The sequence below is a fragment of the Dromaius novaehollandiae genome, chromosome 1 (genome assembly GCF_036370855.1).
Source record: "Dromaius novaehollandiae isolate bDroNov1 chromosome 1, bDroNov1.hap1, whole genome shotgun sequence".
Lineage (NCBI taxonomy): Eukaryota > Metazoa > Chordata > Aves > Casuariiformes > Dromaiidae > Dromaius > Dromaius novaehollandiae.
This window is the reverse complement of record NC_088098.1, coordinates 74,429,215-74,445,147: the sequence shown is the minus strand read 5'-3', so window position 1 is coordinate 74,445,147 and position 15,933 is coordinate 74,429,215. Positions and strand designations below refer to the sequence as shown.

Here is a 15,933-nt window from a genome sequence, read left to right as displayed (position 1 = left end):
TTCACCCTGGGTGTAAATTTTAGCGATGCGCGTGCAGTAATTACAACTCGAGCAGGGTCCGACCCTAGGTTCCCGCTGAAAAGTTCAGAATGACACGCGTGCAGTAGTTACAGCTCGAGTTGGGTGCCTCCAAAGAGGGACCCCAAACAAAGAAATCCCTGGGCAATTATAGCTTTTTCAAATTAAGTTTCCCACCCCTCACGCGGTAGTTCAGGCCAATAGTAATTTTTGGGTCTGGGGTCTCCTGCTCCCTATTGGGTCTCATCGTTGTTCCCAGGCAGACTGCTTTTCTCCCTTATCTTTACTGTTACGGTTTCTGCTGACAAATGTGTTGATTCCTTGGGTTCTGCCCTTCTTTCTCAGGGCCCTGACAAACAGGTGTTGTTCCAGCAATTAGCACTGCCCCAGCAGTGACAATAGGTGTTATCTTCCAAGGTCCTGACGAAGAGGATATAATCCAGACCCCCCTCTAATTAACACTGTTTCAGCAGTGAGGGGAGGCTTTGTTTCCCAGGGTCCTGGCGCCCAAGCAGGCCTTATTTCAAAGCCTTGACTTCCTCCCTCCTGGAGTGTGACGCGTAGGAATGCAAACTGCTTGTAACTCCCTTATCTTTCCAGCCTGCACCAGCTCTGGGGCCCTTTCTCACTGAACTAGGGAGTGCGGCTAAGCAAGTTTTATAAAAGTTGTGTTAAGCGGCAGTAATTTGCAGTCCAGGTCCCAAAGTCTCTGTCCGATCGTGGTCCGGTTCAGCGCAGGCTCGGTGTGTCCCGAATGGTCGCAGGGAGACCATTTCAGGGGTCGCAGCAGCTCAGTCCTGTTTCCACTGGGAACAGATGGCTTGTTCGGGGTTTTGGTTTGCTTGCACCTTATGTACCAAGAAATGTTTAAGGCAAAAGTTCACTCATCTGTCCGCCACAGTAGGTCATAGGATCCCATAGGCAACTGAGTTACCAAAATACAAAGAGTTTACAATACATATGTTGCTACGCTTAATATTCCTTGCAGGGACTAATGGGTGTGCTGCCTCCTTGATGCAATAATGGATGATGGCCAGTCTTGAGAAACGATTCTGCGTACATCAGTAAATCCCTGCATTTTCATTAGATTGCTTACTTAGGCTCAAGATTGAAGTCAGCGTATTTGGAATGGTTCTTGTAAAGTATAGTGACACAGACAGCTGTTTCCAATGTCTGTCTGTTATAACTTGTCATTTTGTTTCACAGTATGGAAGGTGTGAGAAGTGACAGGTTAAAATAAGCACAGAAAGAATTGATGGTTTTATGTGGTCATACTAATGAATGAGCTGGGAGTAAAGTTAACTTCATGTGAAGCAGTTTAAATTATTTATTTTCAATTCTGAAACTGTGCTTAACATATTGTTAAGTCAGAGCCATGTTGACAGGGTGACGTTAATTACCCTACTGGAAACAGATCACATCAACTGAAAACAATTGTCTTCAGCTATCATTCATTCATGGCTCTGTATAGAGCAGGAGCTACAGCTGTCAAAAATGTTGGCAAACAGTTTCCCTCTCCATCCATGGAAGTTCCTTTTGCATTCACCCTCAGCTGCAAATTAGCTCTTTACTTACAGCAACAAAATACTAAGTTCAGCAGTTGTGGGTTTCTTTTCCTCCCTCTTTGTGAGCATTGAAGAGTGATTGATCTCTTCTCCATTAGAAATGGTGCCTCGTAAAAATGTAAGGATCTTCATTCACTGATCCACAATGTAAATCATATGCGTACATGTACTGTTCCTGTAAATGCTTTCCCACAACTCCCTTAATGATTCAGTTCCTACTCCTTAATACATAGCAAGAATGTTGTGTCCTTCAGAACAGGAAGTTATTACGTCTGGGGTTTCCATCCTCTGAAAAGGCTTTGGCTTAAGCATCTCTACTGAGAACTGAATGTGACTTGAGTAGCATTTGTATGGATGTGTGCTAATAAAAGTGAGGAATTGACTTTTTTTCTTCCTTCTTGCTCAGCATTGCCATGACTTAAAGACTAAAAATGACTCAACTGGGGAGTGCTGGAAATTCATCTACAAGTAAATGAATGGCTGTCTACTCGAAGTTGCTGTATTACGTTTCTCTAGACACTCCTGTTATGTGCTTAATGCAATTAGAGGCTCTACTGGGGAATGCATGTTTACACTGTTTATACATTACAATGTTAGATTATGTCTAATAATGTTTAAATCTCTATTTGTAGGTTAGGCCAAAGACCCTGATTCCAGACAGCCTCCCTATTTCCCCGTGCAGAGACCAACCTTCCAAACAGCCTCCTACCTTCCAAAAGGCAACAGTAGTCAGCATCAAAAACCCCAGCCCTGCCCTCCCGACTGCCAATAATACCGTCAGCCATGTACAGACGCCCAACAGCCAGTCACAGAGTGTCAATGAATCTACATCTATTTCATCTCCTCTGAGCAGTGCAGGAGTGGCGTACGCCATCATATCCACCTCCCCCAACAATGCAACTCCTATTAGCACCAGCGCTACTGTCTCCGTGGTCAACGATAGCATTAAAGTGCAACCACTCCTCATTAGTGCCGACAGCAAGGTAGGTTCTGCTTTTCACTGCATTTTTGTATTAAATACAGGAATTACATTGCAGGTGTAAGCAGAATATTCCCCTGCGAGTGCGCAGCCCTATATGGTGTGGTGTCAGTGGTTCCTTTTGAAGCAAATAATCAGAAAGCAATGATAAAATTCTTAAGGGGACACATGAATGCTAGTTGACATTTATCTGTCTATATGCATTTTTTAATGGGAACAAAATGCATCATTGTGTCGCCTGATATTAATGGAACCATATGATCTTCCCTTTCCTTAAACCAATCCTCACTAATAAAATCCCTGAATTCTGTGAAGGCTCAAATTTCCAATGGACTCCCTCTTCAATTATACAACAATATTAGTTATATCGACTGATCCTGGGGGAGTATATCAAATAATCAGGCATTCTCTTCTGCATTTCCAGGGGAAGGCTAAATGAAATGAGAGCTCAGGGGTTCAGAACTGAACCAGTAAAACTGAATCAGTAAAAAAAGAAAAAAGTTATAAATTACTTGTTTTCTCTTTGTACAGCTTTTTAGCTGTACAAACACAAGAACTTCACCATTCTCATGCTAAACACACATTTGGTAAAGACTGCCAATGTGCCCAGCAGATGTTCACTGTAATTTGCTACCAGGATCCTACTATTTTGGATCTTCTTTGCAGTGCAAGGTCTAATACAGTGCTAAAAAAGAATAGAGGATGTAGGATAGCTTTTGAGGTTAATGAAAGTAGGTTTCTCTTGCATGTTTTTCTAACATGATTTATTTTTCTTGTACTTAACTGGTTACTGGTTAAAAAACAAATCCCTTTTTATGCTCTTGAATCTTTTAAGTGACTAAATTGATATAAAATATACAATGATTAAATAACATTAAAAGTTAGCAATGGAAAAAGCTTTGTGTTCAAATCCAATAACCTTCATCAAGAAGCTGAGCTTAGAAGATCTTCCATAGTCCCTCGCAAGCTTTGGTTATGGATGTAAAGTCACATTTATAGTTCTGTGGTCAGAAATTTTCATTCATTCCTTTTAATTTAATAGATTTTGAGATAGTTATCTGCAACATGTAAATGTCGTGGTAATTCAAAGAATACTAGCAGAGCTGGATATGTATGTATAATAGGTCTGTATAGTAATTTCTATAGATAAGGTTCTAAATCAGAATGAATTTTAATATAAAAATGTGTGTTTTATTTTGTTTATGCAAAACTGAGCATCCCCTGTAAGTAGCTCACAGAGCATAAATGCTGAGGATTGAACTCTGATCTCAGTTGTATCAGTATTTGTGAGGAGTATCTTCCTTCCCATCAACATGTACATACTCTGAAATAACAATGGTGTGACTGAGATGAGACTGTGGTATTGAATGTACAATAGTTCTATCTCTCCTACATGTATTTGTAAAAAAGGTCAGAGAAAGGAACTTAAAATCACTGACAATGTGGATGCTAAAACTATGCTGCTGAGTCAGCTTTAGAAACCCTTTAAATAAAGTGTCCTAATTTTCAGAGATACTGTTCAAGTAGGTCCCTTTGGCTGCAATAGGTTTATGATGCATCTATAAAGATGAATCTTTAGAAACATAAATACTGGTTTAGAAGCCTAACATAGGTATCTATTTTTTCACACTTTTGGCTTTTGACTTGCATTTGTTGCCCGTATAGGTATCAAGTGATCCTTCAATGAAGAATCAAAGGTTTCAGATGGCAAAATCCAAGTTCATATAGTAAATTCTGTTCTTTTATTTGTGCATTGTCTTTTAGGTTATCATTATTCAGCCTCAAGTCCAAACTCAGACAGAAAGTAAAGTGGAGACAAAGAAACCTCCTGAAGAGTCAGCTCAGGGACCCCCTGCTACCAAAAAGAAAAAGGAGGAAAATCCAGAGGTGATTTTTTTTTTTTCTTTATAAATGAGCTACAGTACGACTTAGTTCCAGGAGCCATTTCTAAACATTCTTCTGGGTGAATACATAGTTACTGCATTTGTGCCCACGGTTCTGCCAGTTGTTCACCTCTATCTAATCATCACGTACATATGGGGTTATTTCTCCCACAGTGAGGTGCGCTGACAGATGTGGATTGCATCATTCAAACCTTGCAGTTCCCAAAATGTAAGAATTGTAGGCCTTATGATGATCCAGGCACTTTGCATGGGTGCAGCTGTATTTCTTGTGAAAGATGCATACAAACTTAATATATTTTCTTTTGTGCTATCAAATATGTGACGCTGGATTTACAGGCTGTGTATGAGGTTGAATTAACTTTTTTTTTGCAAGCTGAGCTTTTACATTTTCTTCTTCTTCATAATGAATCTTGTAATTTTTAGATTGTATGTAAAAACATAATTTCTTGCATTTGCTGTGTATATGTCTTTCCATAGGTATACAGATTCTTTCTAGGCTGAAATACATTAAAATCCTTTAAATTAAGTAAGGAAGTGGGAAGTAGGTTATAATATTAAATCTCTTTTATGAACTACATTTGCTATGTAAACTAAAAAATGAATCAGGAAACCATGTAGAAATGGAGCCTATCTTTAACAGGCACTTGGGGTTTTGACTAGATGTATTCAAATTAGATTATGAGTACTTTCAAGGCAGTTTGAGAGGTTACACAGACTGAATCTATTTCCAATATGGAAATGTTCAGATTCTGTGAAATCTTAAACTTGCTATTCTAATAAATTTGTAGCAAGAAAGCATCCTTTGAACTGTAGGTTTAACAGGACTATTACAATATAAATTTATAGCTTGGAGAATGTGGGGGGCTCATTTCTTTTACTATTTAAGAGATTCATATAATTAAAACTGTTGAAGAAAAAGTGCTGTGGCTTTTAGCCTAGAATATCACAGCTTTATGCAGAGACTGTGCAAAAACATATGATACCAAACATATGAAATCTTCTAAGTTTAAAATCTGACCCTCATATGAATCTTCATTGCCACTTGATAATGGGACTATAGGAGCTTGTTTTGTTTATGGAGGTATTTCTGAAATATTCTTTCATCGTGTAACACCTTATAGGCAGAAAGGCTAGTAGGTCCTGCTTAAAAATATTTTTTTGACATTCTATATTCAAGCCTCTACTCTTGAAGAGAAGGACGCAAATAGATTTGGAGTCATTTGGTCTTGCCCCAAACGGCTCACTAAGGAAGATGCCCCTGAGCCCCCAGACTATGTTAATCAAGAAAATCGGGAAAGGAGGAAAAACCACTTCCTTGCCTGTACCTACTGATATATACCTGATTTTGCAGCTGGAGTCAGTGACCCAAGTGCCAAAATGCCTCTGCAGTACCTGCTATTTCTGTGCACACCATTCCTCTCCCTTTAAATGCCTTAGGAGGCAGAAAGCTTTGTAGAGGCAACCTTATAACATCGTTCCTCAGGGCCCCGCATGCAAATTTACACCTTACTGAGTTGTTGGAGCACACGCAACAGCTAGCTATCCGTTCAGGAACCATGGACCACATCTCTTCTGGAAAGACTGGAGCTTCTGACCATGCAGTGGCCAGCTAGCAAGGTGGTAGTGAGGAATCTCCAGTCCAGCTTCACCCACTTACCCAATTAGGGAAGGCGTGGGGCGGGGGGAGCATAAAGCTGCTGGAGGTACATGCTTTTCCTTTGTCCCTGGCAAGGATTGAGAGACACTGAAAGAGCTAGAATAGAAAGAGGAAGCAAAAAGAGAATTTTAGAAGAATCATCAATTTTCTTCATGTGTAACTTATGTCCCCCAAAATACTGAGCAAAAATTCCAAAGAGATGCAGGAAGAGATTGTGAGACTGGGGGACACTTTTTAGTATAGCAATTACAAATTTAATGAGCTTTCTGTTGAATTCCTGGCTGTCCTGGTGCCATTGATCCTTCTGACTACTTTGTTCATATAACTGAAAACATTGTTCCTACCCTGTATACAGGAGGTCTCTGCAAGCACATTTTTCTGTGTAGGATGCAGAAACTATGCTCTAACTATGACTGTTTTTCCTTTTCATAGATTTGTTTCACTGCCTTAAATGTGTAGGTCTAGAGTTAATTTCTTTTGTTCTTTGAAAGTAAACTTTAGTTGATTATCATGTATTTATGCAATTAGTGTAATTAGAACTAACAGCATAATTAGTGTAAACACATGTAATGACATAAATAGAACATGTAATTACAAAATGAAATGGTTTTGTAAAAATCTTTGTTTCGCTACATGGAAAGACATACTGCACATTTCTAAAAGCATTCAAGGCTGTTTGACAGATTATTAACTTTAAGGCAAAGAATAATAAAGATACCATGATTTTTTTTCAAAGTAAATAAGTACTCTAGGCACTTCTCTCCACACCTGTATCTTCAAAGCACAAAACTGAGGCAGGAGCTCCAGTACTTCTCGACATAAATGTCAGTCATGACAGACTGGGATTTAAGAAATTTAATTTAAAATGGTACAACAAATAAAACGGAAATAACCAGGCTTACAAACAGCCAGGAATTCCATATGCAGTTGCTGAATGTAATGGAATAAACACAAAAGATTAAGGATACTTATTTTCTTTTGTTCATGGCTTGGTCATTCTATTGGGAGGCTGTAAAGCTGATTCTGGACGCATCTTCCGGCAACATGTGTGCATTTTGCATAAGCCTAAGATTTCTCCCTTCTTGACTACTTTAGTCATTAGGCTAAAGCAAGGTTCCTTCTGCCTGCTGTTCTTGCAGCCAGAACTGCTAGACACCCAGCTGTGGAATGGCTTTCCTAGAAGGGAGAGAGAGTCTCCTCACCCAGGATAATCCCAGGTCCAGTGACAGAGCACTCTCCTGGGATATGAGCAGTGTGAGTTTAGTCCCCCTCAGGCTGAGGAGGGCCTGAAAAAGCAGGCCTCCCACTCCTTTGAGTGTGCGTGGCCCTCCTGAGGGTGGAAGCAACTAACTGAAACAGTTAATTGCAGCCAGTCTAGTGATGGGCTTTCATCAGCACCAGCCTCTCCCACTGGAATGAATTCTGCAAAGAATGAATGCAAGGGACCTGTTCCTTTCTGGAATAAGTGTCTACTTTTTTTTTTTTTTTTTTTTTGGGGGGGGGGGGAGGGGACCTCAGATGCAGAAATAGATGGTCAGAATTCGTCCCAATACTTTATGAATCTTTTTTATATATTGCTAAAATTTTATGTTTCTGGCAACATTTTGCATGACATTTTAGTAGTGTTTTATTTAAAAAGTAAAATTCTGCAATGAATGCTGGTTATTTAGATAACAATGCTTTTAGCCCCTCTTAAGAAAGACAGGAGAGACACATTGCAGTTTTGGGCTAAATGCTAGTGTTAGGCCCTGAATGAAAACCTGGAGAAACTGAAGCATCAACAGTGTGGTTTACTGTAAAGAGAATGAGCAACATTTCATTGTAGTTATTCTGTGATATTTGAAAGGAAAGCATAGCAGTGGAAGTTGTATTTTGAGTTGAATTCAATGAACTACATGAGTATGCAGTAGGAAAACTCATAAAAAACAAATATTCTGTTAATATGCGTGTTAAAAAGAACACAGCTTGTACTGGGATTTTTGAAAGGGAGCCATCTTACAAATATCTATGGAAACTAACCCTTCCTGTCTTTAATAATGAGATGATTTGCAAGTCCATTCATGAAAACTCTTCATATGTTAAGTAAGTATGCTATCATTAAATTTAATTAGAAATTTGTTCAAATAATTTTAGCATGAAGAGAGGAAATTGTTTAGAAAGCATTTCAGTACTCCAAGAATTTTAGTTTAGATATAATAAAAAGTATGTTCCCTTTACAGTTTAATCTTTGGATTATACAGGCATTCCGTACTCCATTGTGGAAATATGATCACATATTAACCATTCCAACTTTCTAAATGTAGCTGTTATTATTACTGCTCAGAGCTCTGAGACTTATCCTGTCACAAAGTTATTTTTGGTTGGGGTCAGGTGAAGCTTGTAGTTCAACTCAGTTGACTAATTTTCTTCTCAGATCTGCACAGTGGATCTCAGATCAAATACTCATTTTCCCCTTCATGTGTGGAACCCCCACTGTGACTAACTGGTGTTTTAGGCATGTAAGGAGTGAATGTTACTGAAATGAAGATCTGACATGCAAATGAACACGTGCCTGTCATTATCACAGTTATCGAAGGCAGAAATATAGCATAAGTATCATCTAAATTGCCAGTGCTGAGATTCCACAAGGCCATTTTTTAATCTACAGGAAGAATTATTTACTAGGAGATTGTGGAAAGACAATATTCCCATCTTATGAGGCTGTTAATTTACCTCTTTGATAGATATTTGCACAGATGCAAGATATGGATACCCAATCCTGACCACCTGATTTTGAAGAACCTACCCCTTAACTAGATCTTTTTATGAGAATATGCTTATTTTCTTACTTTCACTGTGTTAAAGTCAGAATTACCAAGGTAATAGTAGTTCCATTGACTTATCAGTTGTTTTTATCCTGAACTGAAATGAAAAGCTGAAACATCAAGCTTTTCACAAAAAAAAAAAGGTCAAACTAATTTTGACTTGGAAGTGCTGAAACATGTTCTCCTCACACTTCTTTGATTGAAACAGAATGTTTTGACCTTCTACCACTTAAACACTGTCTTAATTTGACCTAAATCTACACATTTTATTTTGGCTGAGTAAGATAATTGCATCTTCCTATGATCTTTGGATGCTTTGTCAGAGTTGGATTGTAGGTTCTGCTTTCCTAATAGCTTGGTATTTGTAGTCAGATTGTGTCTCCCATAGAATTGCGCCTTGTATGAATGCCACTTGGGTAACATGGTCCAGCAAGATTTTTCAGCACAGCAGAGATAGTATATCCCTGAGGCCCCACAGCACCATAGACATGGCTCAGAGCCAGGGAGTCCAGTTCTGTTTGGGCTTGGAATAACACATCAGAATTTCAGCTTTCCATCAAAAGAATTATATAAATGCTTCAGCAATACTTCTTCCCTAAGGAAAAATTTCCTAATGAAAAATCACTGACAGAAAATTTAGTCTGCTCTAGTACCTGCCCTATTACTGCATTGGCATATTTGAAGATTGGTCAGTATGCAGATCTGCTTTATGCATATATAATATGTAAGAATTCTGAGTAATATTGTGGATCATATTCCTCATTGCAGCGTGCGTTCACCACTGTCAGTGAGAGATGTTTGTTCACTCCCATTGGGGACGAATATTGGATCAGTGTAGCTCTTCCTGATTTACACATGTGGTATTCTTTCTATGTATCTTGGGAAGAGCAATTTCTGAAAGGTGGGGGGGAAGGTGATCAATATGCTTTTGAATTTCTTGTTAATTATTAGAAGGTATATAGCACTGCAAAGTTTACTGAAAGAGTATCATTCCCTCTTTTATTTTATACAGCTTGCTTATATCTAATAAAAGAAGTGCCGTTTCCAGACAGTGATAATAATACATCTATCACTTCTCTAAAAAATGGTCTAAAACAGTAACTAGCAATATGGATTTGAATTGATTGAATTGGTTGAATTTTGATCATGAGCTGTATGAAATCGATAATCATACAGCATTGGCTTTGTAGGTCTCTGAATTGCTAAAGCCGTATAGTCATACAGGTAGGACATGTCTGACCAGACATACCTGAAGCAAATCTTTAATTAAAGTTCTTCACATTATTATGAATTCAAATAATAGACATTTCTAAAAGGCCTTTACTGGGTTTATTCTGGCAATGCTAGATTATTTATTTACTTATGTTTACCATGATTGCTATAGGAAAAAGTCTAACCCTTGTTTATTTTTTCCTTAGAAAATTGCCTTTATGGTAGCATTAGGACTGGTTACAACAGAACATTTGGAAGGTAAGATGGCATATGTTGTTTTCAGTTCACTTTTTGAATGAAATCTTTTCCCTGTGCTGCTCTGTGGCCAATAGAAATTGGTGATGCTATCCTCAGAAGGGCTACAGAAGATCAGGTGCAATGTTGCCTATGCACAATACCCTTTTCAGCCTCAAAACCACAGCTGACCTTATCTTGTTCTGCATCCCATTCCATTGTGCAGCTGAAGAGGAGCGGGAACTGGCTCCACAGCTGGCACAGTTGGCCTAAGTTGGTGTTTTTATAGCTCAGCAGTCAGTCATCATGGTCCCATAAAGGCTGTTAACATCTGGAGGGAGCTAGTGAAGTTGAAAGTCTGCAAATGCTCTGACCAACACTGATCTGGCTGAAGAGTAAGGGAGGTTCAAAGATATTTACCCAGATCTTCTGTAAGCAAGCATGCTCTCTCTTCCTTCACCACAGGAGATGGACCTATTCCCATTTCTTGAGTTAACTGGATCTGTCATCTCTAGAGTTCCACAGAACAGGGTGTAAAATAGTGGTGAAAATCAGGATTTGTTTGGTATGGTTTTAAGCAAATTAAAAAAACCCTTCTGACTAAGATCTCCTTTTTGCCCATTTTTATTTAGCCAAAAATAAATTAATTTTCAGAGCTTGAGCTTGCTTCTATAGGAAAGCTGCTAACATAGCTTCCTAGGCTTCTGAACGTGATTTCAGACAAATATTGCATGTAAATTAAATGCAGGAGTCACATACCGTTCAATGTTCTTTTGCAACTTTCCAAAAATACCTTGCAAGAATTAAGAGATTTGCATCTTTCTTTGTCTTAGTTTTGTCCCTCTGAAAATGTAGATGAGAAGAAAAGAGCTTGTTCAGCAAATATGCCAGAGGTGTAAAATGGGTTTGACATCTTGAGATGTTTTAGTTTTATCCTCAGCCAATATAATTTGGTATGTTCCATTGATATAAGGAGAATTAATCTGATATCTGTGCCAGCTGAAAATGATTTTTGATTACAAAAGACGTTAATGATAATTGACACCTACCACCCATCCCATGAGCCCTAGTCAACAAATTACTTAGGAATTTCCAGTGTACGAATTTTGGGGAAATCAACAAGACTGATTATCTGCTTTAAAGGTAGCCACATTCCTAGATATCTTGCTGACTCAAGAGCCCAAGTTACCATTTTACAGCTTGATTTCTTTTTAATAAGATTCTTTGCATTTCTCTTCCTTGGTTTTAAAATAAATTGTAAATTAGGGAGAAAATAACGTCTTAATTATAAGGTCTTGTCAATATATGCAGCATGTTTTCTCTGGGTTTTGTTGCTTTTTTTTTGTCAGTGTCTCTCCTCTTTAAATCTGCATTTTAGAAAACGATTTAATGTCCTGGTGACTGAAAATTTGAAAGCAGTTTAAAGAAAATTTAAGCCATTGGCCTATTTAATCCCTTAATGGTAATGGATTGAAATGGAAATTAAAAAGCTACAGCAATTTTGGGGGGAGAATTCTAATCCAAAAAGTGCCGATGATGACAGGTTTTTGTTTTCTTTGTCTAAGTAAAATAGGACAACGTTTCATTGTGCTGAAGTGCAAATTATGCTTACAACACAAAGAACTTCATTTTGAATAATTCTTTACCCTTTGATTTTATTGGAACTAATAAGTTGTTTGTGTGGATTTAGTGTTTACGTTAAAAACACCAAGTAGCGCTCTGTTCTGTTTGTTATACAGTAAGGGTAGAGACACGTTTTAAACCTAACTCCTACAATACTAATCCTGCAAAATCAATTCTTTCAGACAAATTCACTTTTTATATTCCTACTAGCTTTAAATAAATGGTTCCTACATCAAGCTATTTTATATGGAAAAGGTATTTCTTCATGACTATTGGTTGATTACAACTGTCAGAAATACCCTTATAGCTTTCACATGCTGAAGGTTTATTATTTTAGTGCTATGTCGTATTTACTGTTATCAGCCGTTGCTATTTATCAGGAAGTAGCGGTCATTACACAGTTCAGTTTATTTTAGTACCTCTAATGTGTTTCTCAGTTTTACATTTTTGGAATTAAACTGTATCAAGATTGAGTCATTAAAAGCCTATTCATTCAGTATCATTAATTTGCAGCGTTACTGCTTTTCTTCATTTTATTCATTAATTTTGTGGTGAAGGGCTTGATCCACTCCTATATGGATTTCTCTATCAGCTTAGCAGCCTCCCCATCTAACTTCCAGAGGAATGTCTTTCCCTGTATTGGAAACAGAGCACTGTTCTGCAGAGACCAAACATGAGGCATCTTTGGGGGCTTTTACGGTAAATGAACCTTCTGCTGACATTCTGCAAGATGTGGATTTCACTAAGCTTAAATTGTCATTACAGGCCTCATGGAATGACCATACAGAATGTTTATTGATGATGGTGGTGGTAGCTCATTTAAGCTTTGCCTCCAAAATAAACTTATCTTAAAGTATATTCATCTCTGTCAAATGTATTACAGTTTAGCTTTGTTTTCCTGTTTGGATTTTTTTTTTTATATATTTAGAAACTAAGGAATAAGATCTCCCAAGTTTATGATGCAGCGTATGAATGTGACATAATAAATCTATTTCTCTAAGCTACTAGAACAATTACCACTGTGTGGTAAATGGATTTTAAAAATTTAGATATCAAACAAAATGTTTACAAGGGCTGTTTAGTTCAGCTCATTCTAAAAATGAACTTTTTTTAACCTCAGAAAAAGAAAAAACTGAAATATTTCCATTTGGATTGTTGACATGTTTTAATCAGTTAAAAGAAACTGTTTCTTTTCACTTTATTAAGCCCTGTTTGGGTCCATTTAAAAATTATTCAGGCCTTTTTTTTTAATTTAACAACATATCAGAATGTTTTGATTTTTTCCAGGAAAATGTTGTAATGTTTTTAGCCAGGGCTATTGCAAAACTTGACCCAAATTTGTAGGTATTTTTGTTTCCTTCCTCCGAAACTACCTGGTGTAGTTAAATTTTCTCGTGAAAAGTAAATTCACTTTACATTATCCCAACATCACAGTTAAACACAATTAGTTATTCTGTAGTAGCTCATCAGTGCCCTGTGTGGTATGAACATGGTTATCCTAGCCCAGTTTCCAGTGAATTGTTATCCATATCACTAAAATCCAGGGCACGTCTGGTACTGGCTGGAGCCCTAGATGAACATTTAGATTGAACTATATACTCTGGAGTATATTACTCCTTATCTCTCAAGCCCAGATATTTTTTGTTTTCACAGTTTTCCCTAAATAAAGTGCTCACATCCTGCCTTCCCTCCCAGATGGTTGGTGCATGGGTAGGTAGGGTGGAGTACATTAAGTGCCCTTTGAGTTCCTTGCATTTGCTCACTGAAGGTGGAACACTCAGTCATCACATATAATGAAGCTTCTTCACTTCACTGCTCCTTACTCCCCCTCTCCTTGTTTCAACCATTGCTACTCCTTTTGCCACCAGCCAGCTTTGTTCTTTTATCTCTGTCACATAGCGATGCTTCTTTGAAAGCTGTACTCCAGGCCTGTGCCACATGTGTGGGTCAGAGTCCATCAAATGGCTCTGTTGCCTTGGTGAGAGTATGTACCAAAAAAATTCTTTTTTAAACCTGGAACACAAGGGCAGGGAGCTAGAGATGCATCACAGTCTCCTTGTGAAGACACTCAGCCCAGTTTTGCATCCTGACACAGAACCTCTGCCATGTGAAATTCTTAGATTCCTCTGGACCAGGGAAAAGTCCCAATATCATATCCCTGTGACAGCCTCTGAAAAAGACTACAGCTGTGTGATCCTAATTCCAGCCATTTCACAGCACCACCACAAGGACACTGAGACTGTTGCAACCCTGGATTCACTTACCATGAAGAATCTGTAGAACACAAAGGCTGGGTTGCCAACACTGGCTGCAAGAACCATGGCTACAGCCCACACTGTTAAGATCAAAGTCAGCAGAGGTCCACTTCTTCCTTTTCTCTGCCAGCCACAGTTTCCACTCTTGTGACATTTCTGCCACTTGTTGACGATGTGTGCATTCCCCATGTTATCATAAGGATTGTAATTGACATCAAGAACAACCATCTTAATTCACATGGCTCTGTGACAGGTTGTTGGATCCATTGATCCACTGATCCTGCTAGTTAGGCCAGATTCCCTTCAGAGGATGCCAAAGGGTTTGAAACCCTCAGGCTTGTAATTTCTACATAGCCATAAGAGCATTTCATGGAAAATACCTTCAGTGGTGGGACAGAACTATTACCCCTCCAATAACCTCATGGGTGGAGATTTCCTAGCACCAGATGTGCTAACAAAGATGCTGCCAGTAGTTGCAGCCAAAGAGTTTATCATCCTTTTGCATCTCAGTGCAGTCTTAAATCACACACTTAATCGTAGTGAGATTCTGTATAGCTGCCTGGGCCACATGGCAGCCTACGTCTGTCTCGTCTGACTGTGAGTGCAGACCTGACTATACATCTTGACTTTCCCTACGTGACACATTCTGAGTATGAGAGGTGAGGTGCTCCCTTGCCAGTAGGAAAAGCTAGTGGGAATATGCAAGTAGCTGCTCTGCCATTTTTCTCATCTGTCTGGTTTCCTCCTGATAGGTCTGTGTGTCCAAGGGCAGGGGTTTAGCCGATAGTCCTTTGTGAATGAAAAGTTCCAAATCGGTATCTTGGAACTCAGAGCAGTACAAAATCTATGCAAAGTGTTAGCCTCATCCCTAAGGACACCACATCCAAGACATAACAGATAATACTAGTATCATGTACTGTAGCAACACTTAAAGTATTACATGGCCCCTTTTACTCTGTGGGGAAGTGATCAAGCTTTGGAAAGGGTGCCTGGAAACAAGAATTATGTGTCAGGAATCCACTTCCCATGTATCATGAATATCCTGAAAGTTGGACTGTGTCTTACTATTGGATTACAAATGGGAGATAATGCACACTATCCTGAAGGCAATTTTCTGGCACGGAGGACATTCTGATACAGACATCTTTACCTCAGACTTCAACAAAAGATGCCAGACTTTCTGCAGAACCAGGCGGTGTCCTGAGTTTCTGTTGCGTGTGCTCCTGGTTGCTCGGCAGACAGGCTAGTCTTCCTGCCAGTTCCTTTCCTTCTGAGAGATGTCTGCTCTTACTTTCTTATCAAAATAAAAAGTAGGCTGTAAAATACATTATTGTAGTGATCTCACCATTCTCAGCTGACCTGAACAGCTGGAGAAAAATTCAGTACACGAGAGAAATTAAATCCTGGATGAGCTAAAAGTAATGTTAAACCCACAGATTTCAGTGGGCCAGGTTTTTGCTCGCTCTTTCTGTGACTATTTGCAGAAGTATGCGTATGACTAATTGTTGCTGAGTAAATACTATCTTGAATAGGTGTTACCATTTGGTGCAAGGGAGTTCTCTTGTGTATCACCCATTTCCAAACAGTACTGCAATTCAGTGAGCCTATCTTTGTCTGCTGTTTCCATTGACACAGATGTATGTATTGCTCATAATATTTTGCATGCTCAAAATCATGAAGTT

General features: G+C 38.6%; 1 protein-coding gene across 3 annotated transcripts in view; it reads left to right on the top strand.

Moving 5' to 3' along the window:
• The window catches only part of PHF21B (PHD finger protein 21B), a 161,664-nt gene that overhangs the window by 130,268 nt on the left and 15,463 nt on the right, over positions 1-15,933 (top strand). For all 3 annotated transcript variants that reach the window (XM_064516843.1, XM_026114079.2, XM_026114080.2), the window contains 3 exons: positions 2,216-2,566; positions 4,327-4,449; positions 10,346-10,397. In XM_064516843.1, the coding sequence (XP_064372913.1) occupies positions 2,216-2,566; positions 4,327-4,449; positions 10,346-10,397 (526 nt within the window). The remainder of the gene's footprint in view (positions 1-2,215; positions 2,567-4,326; positions 4,450-10,345; positions 10,398-15,933) is intronic.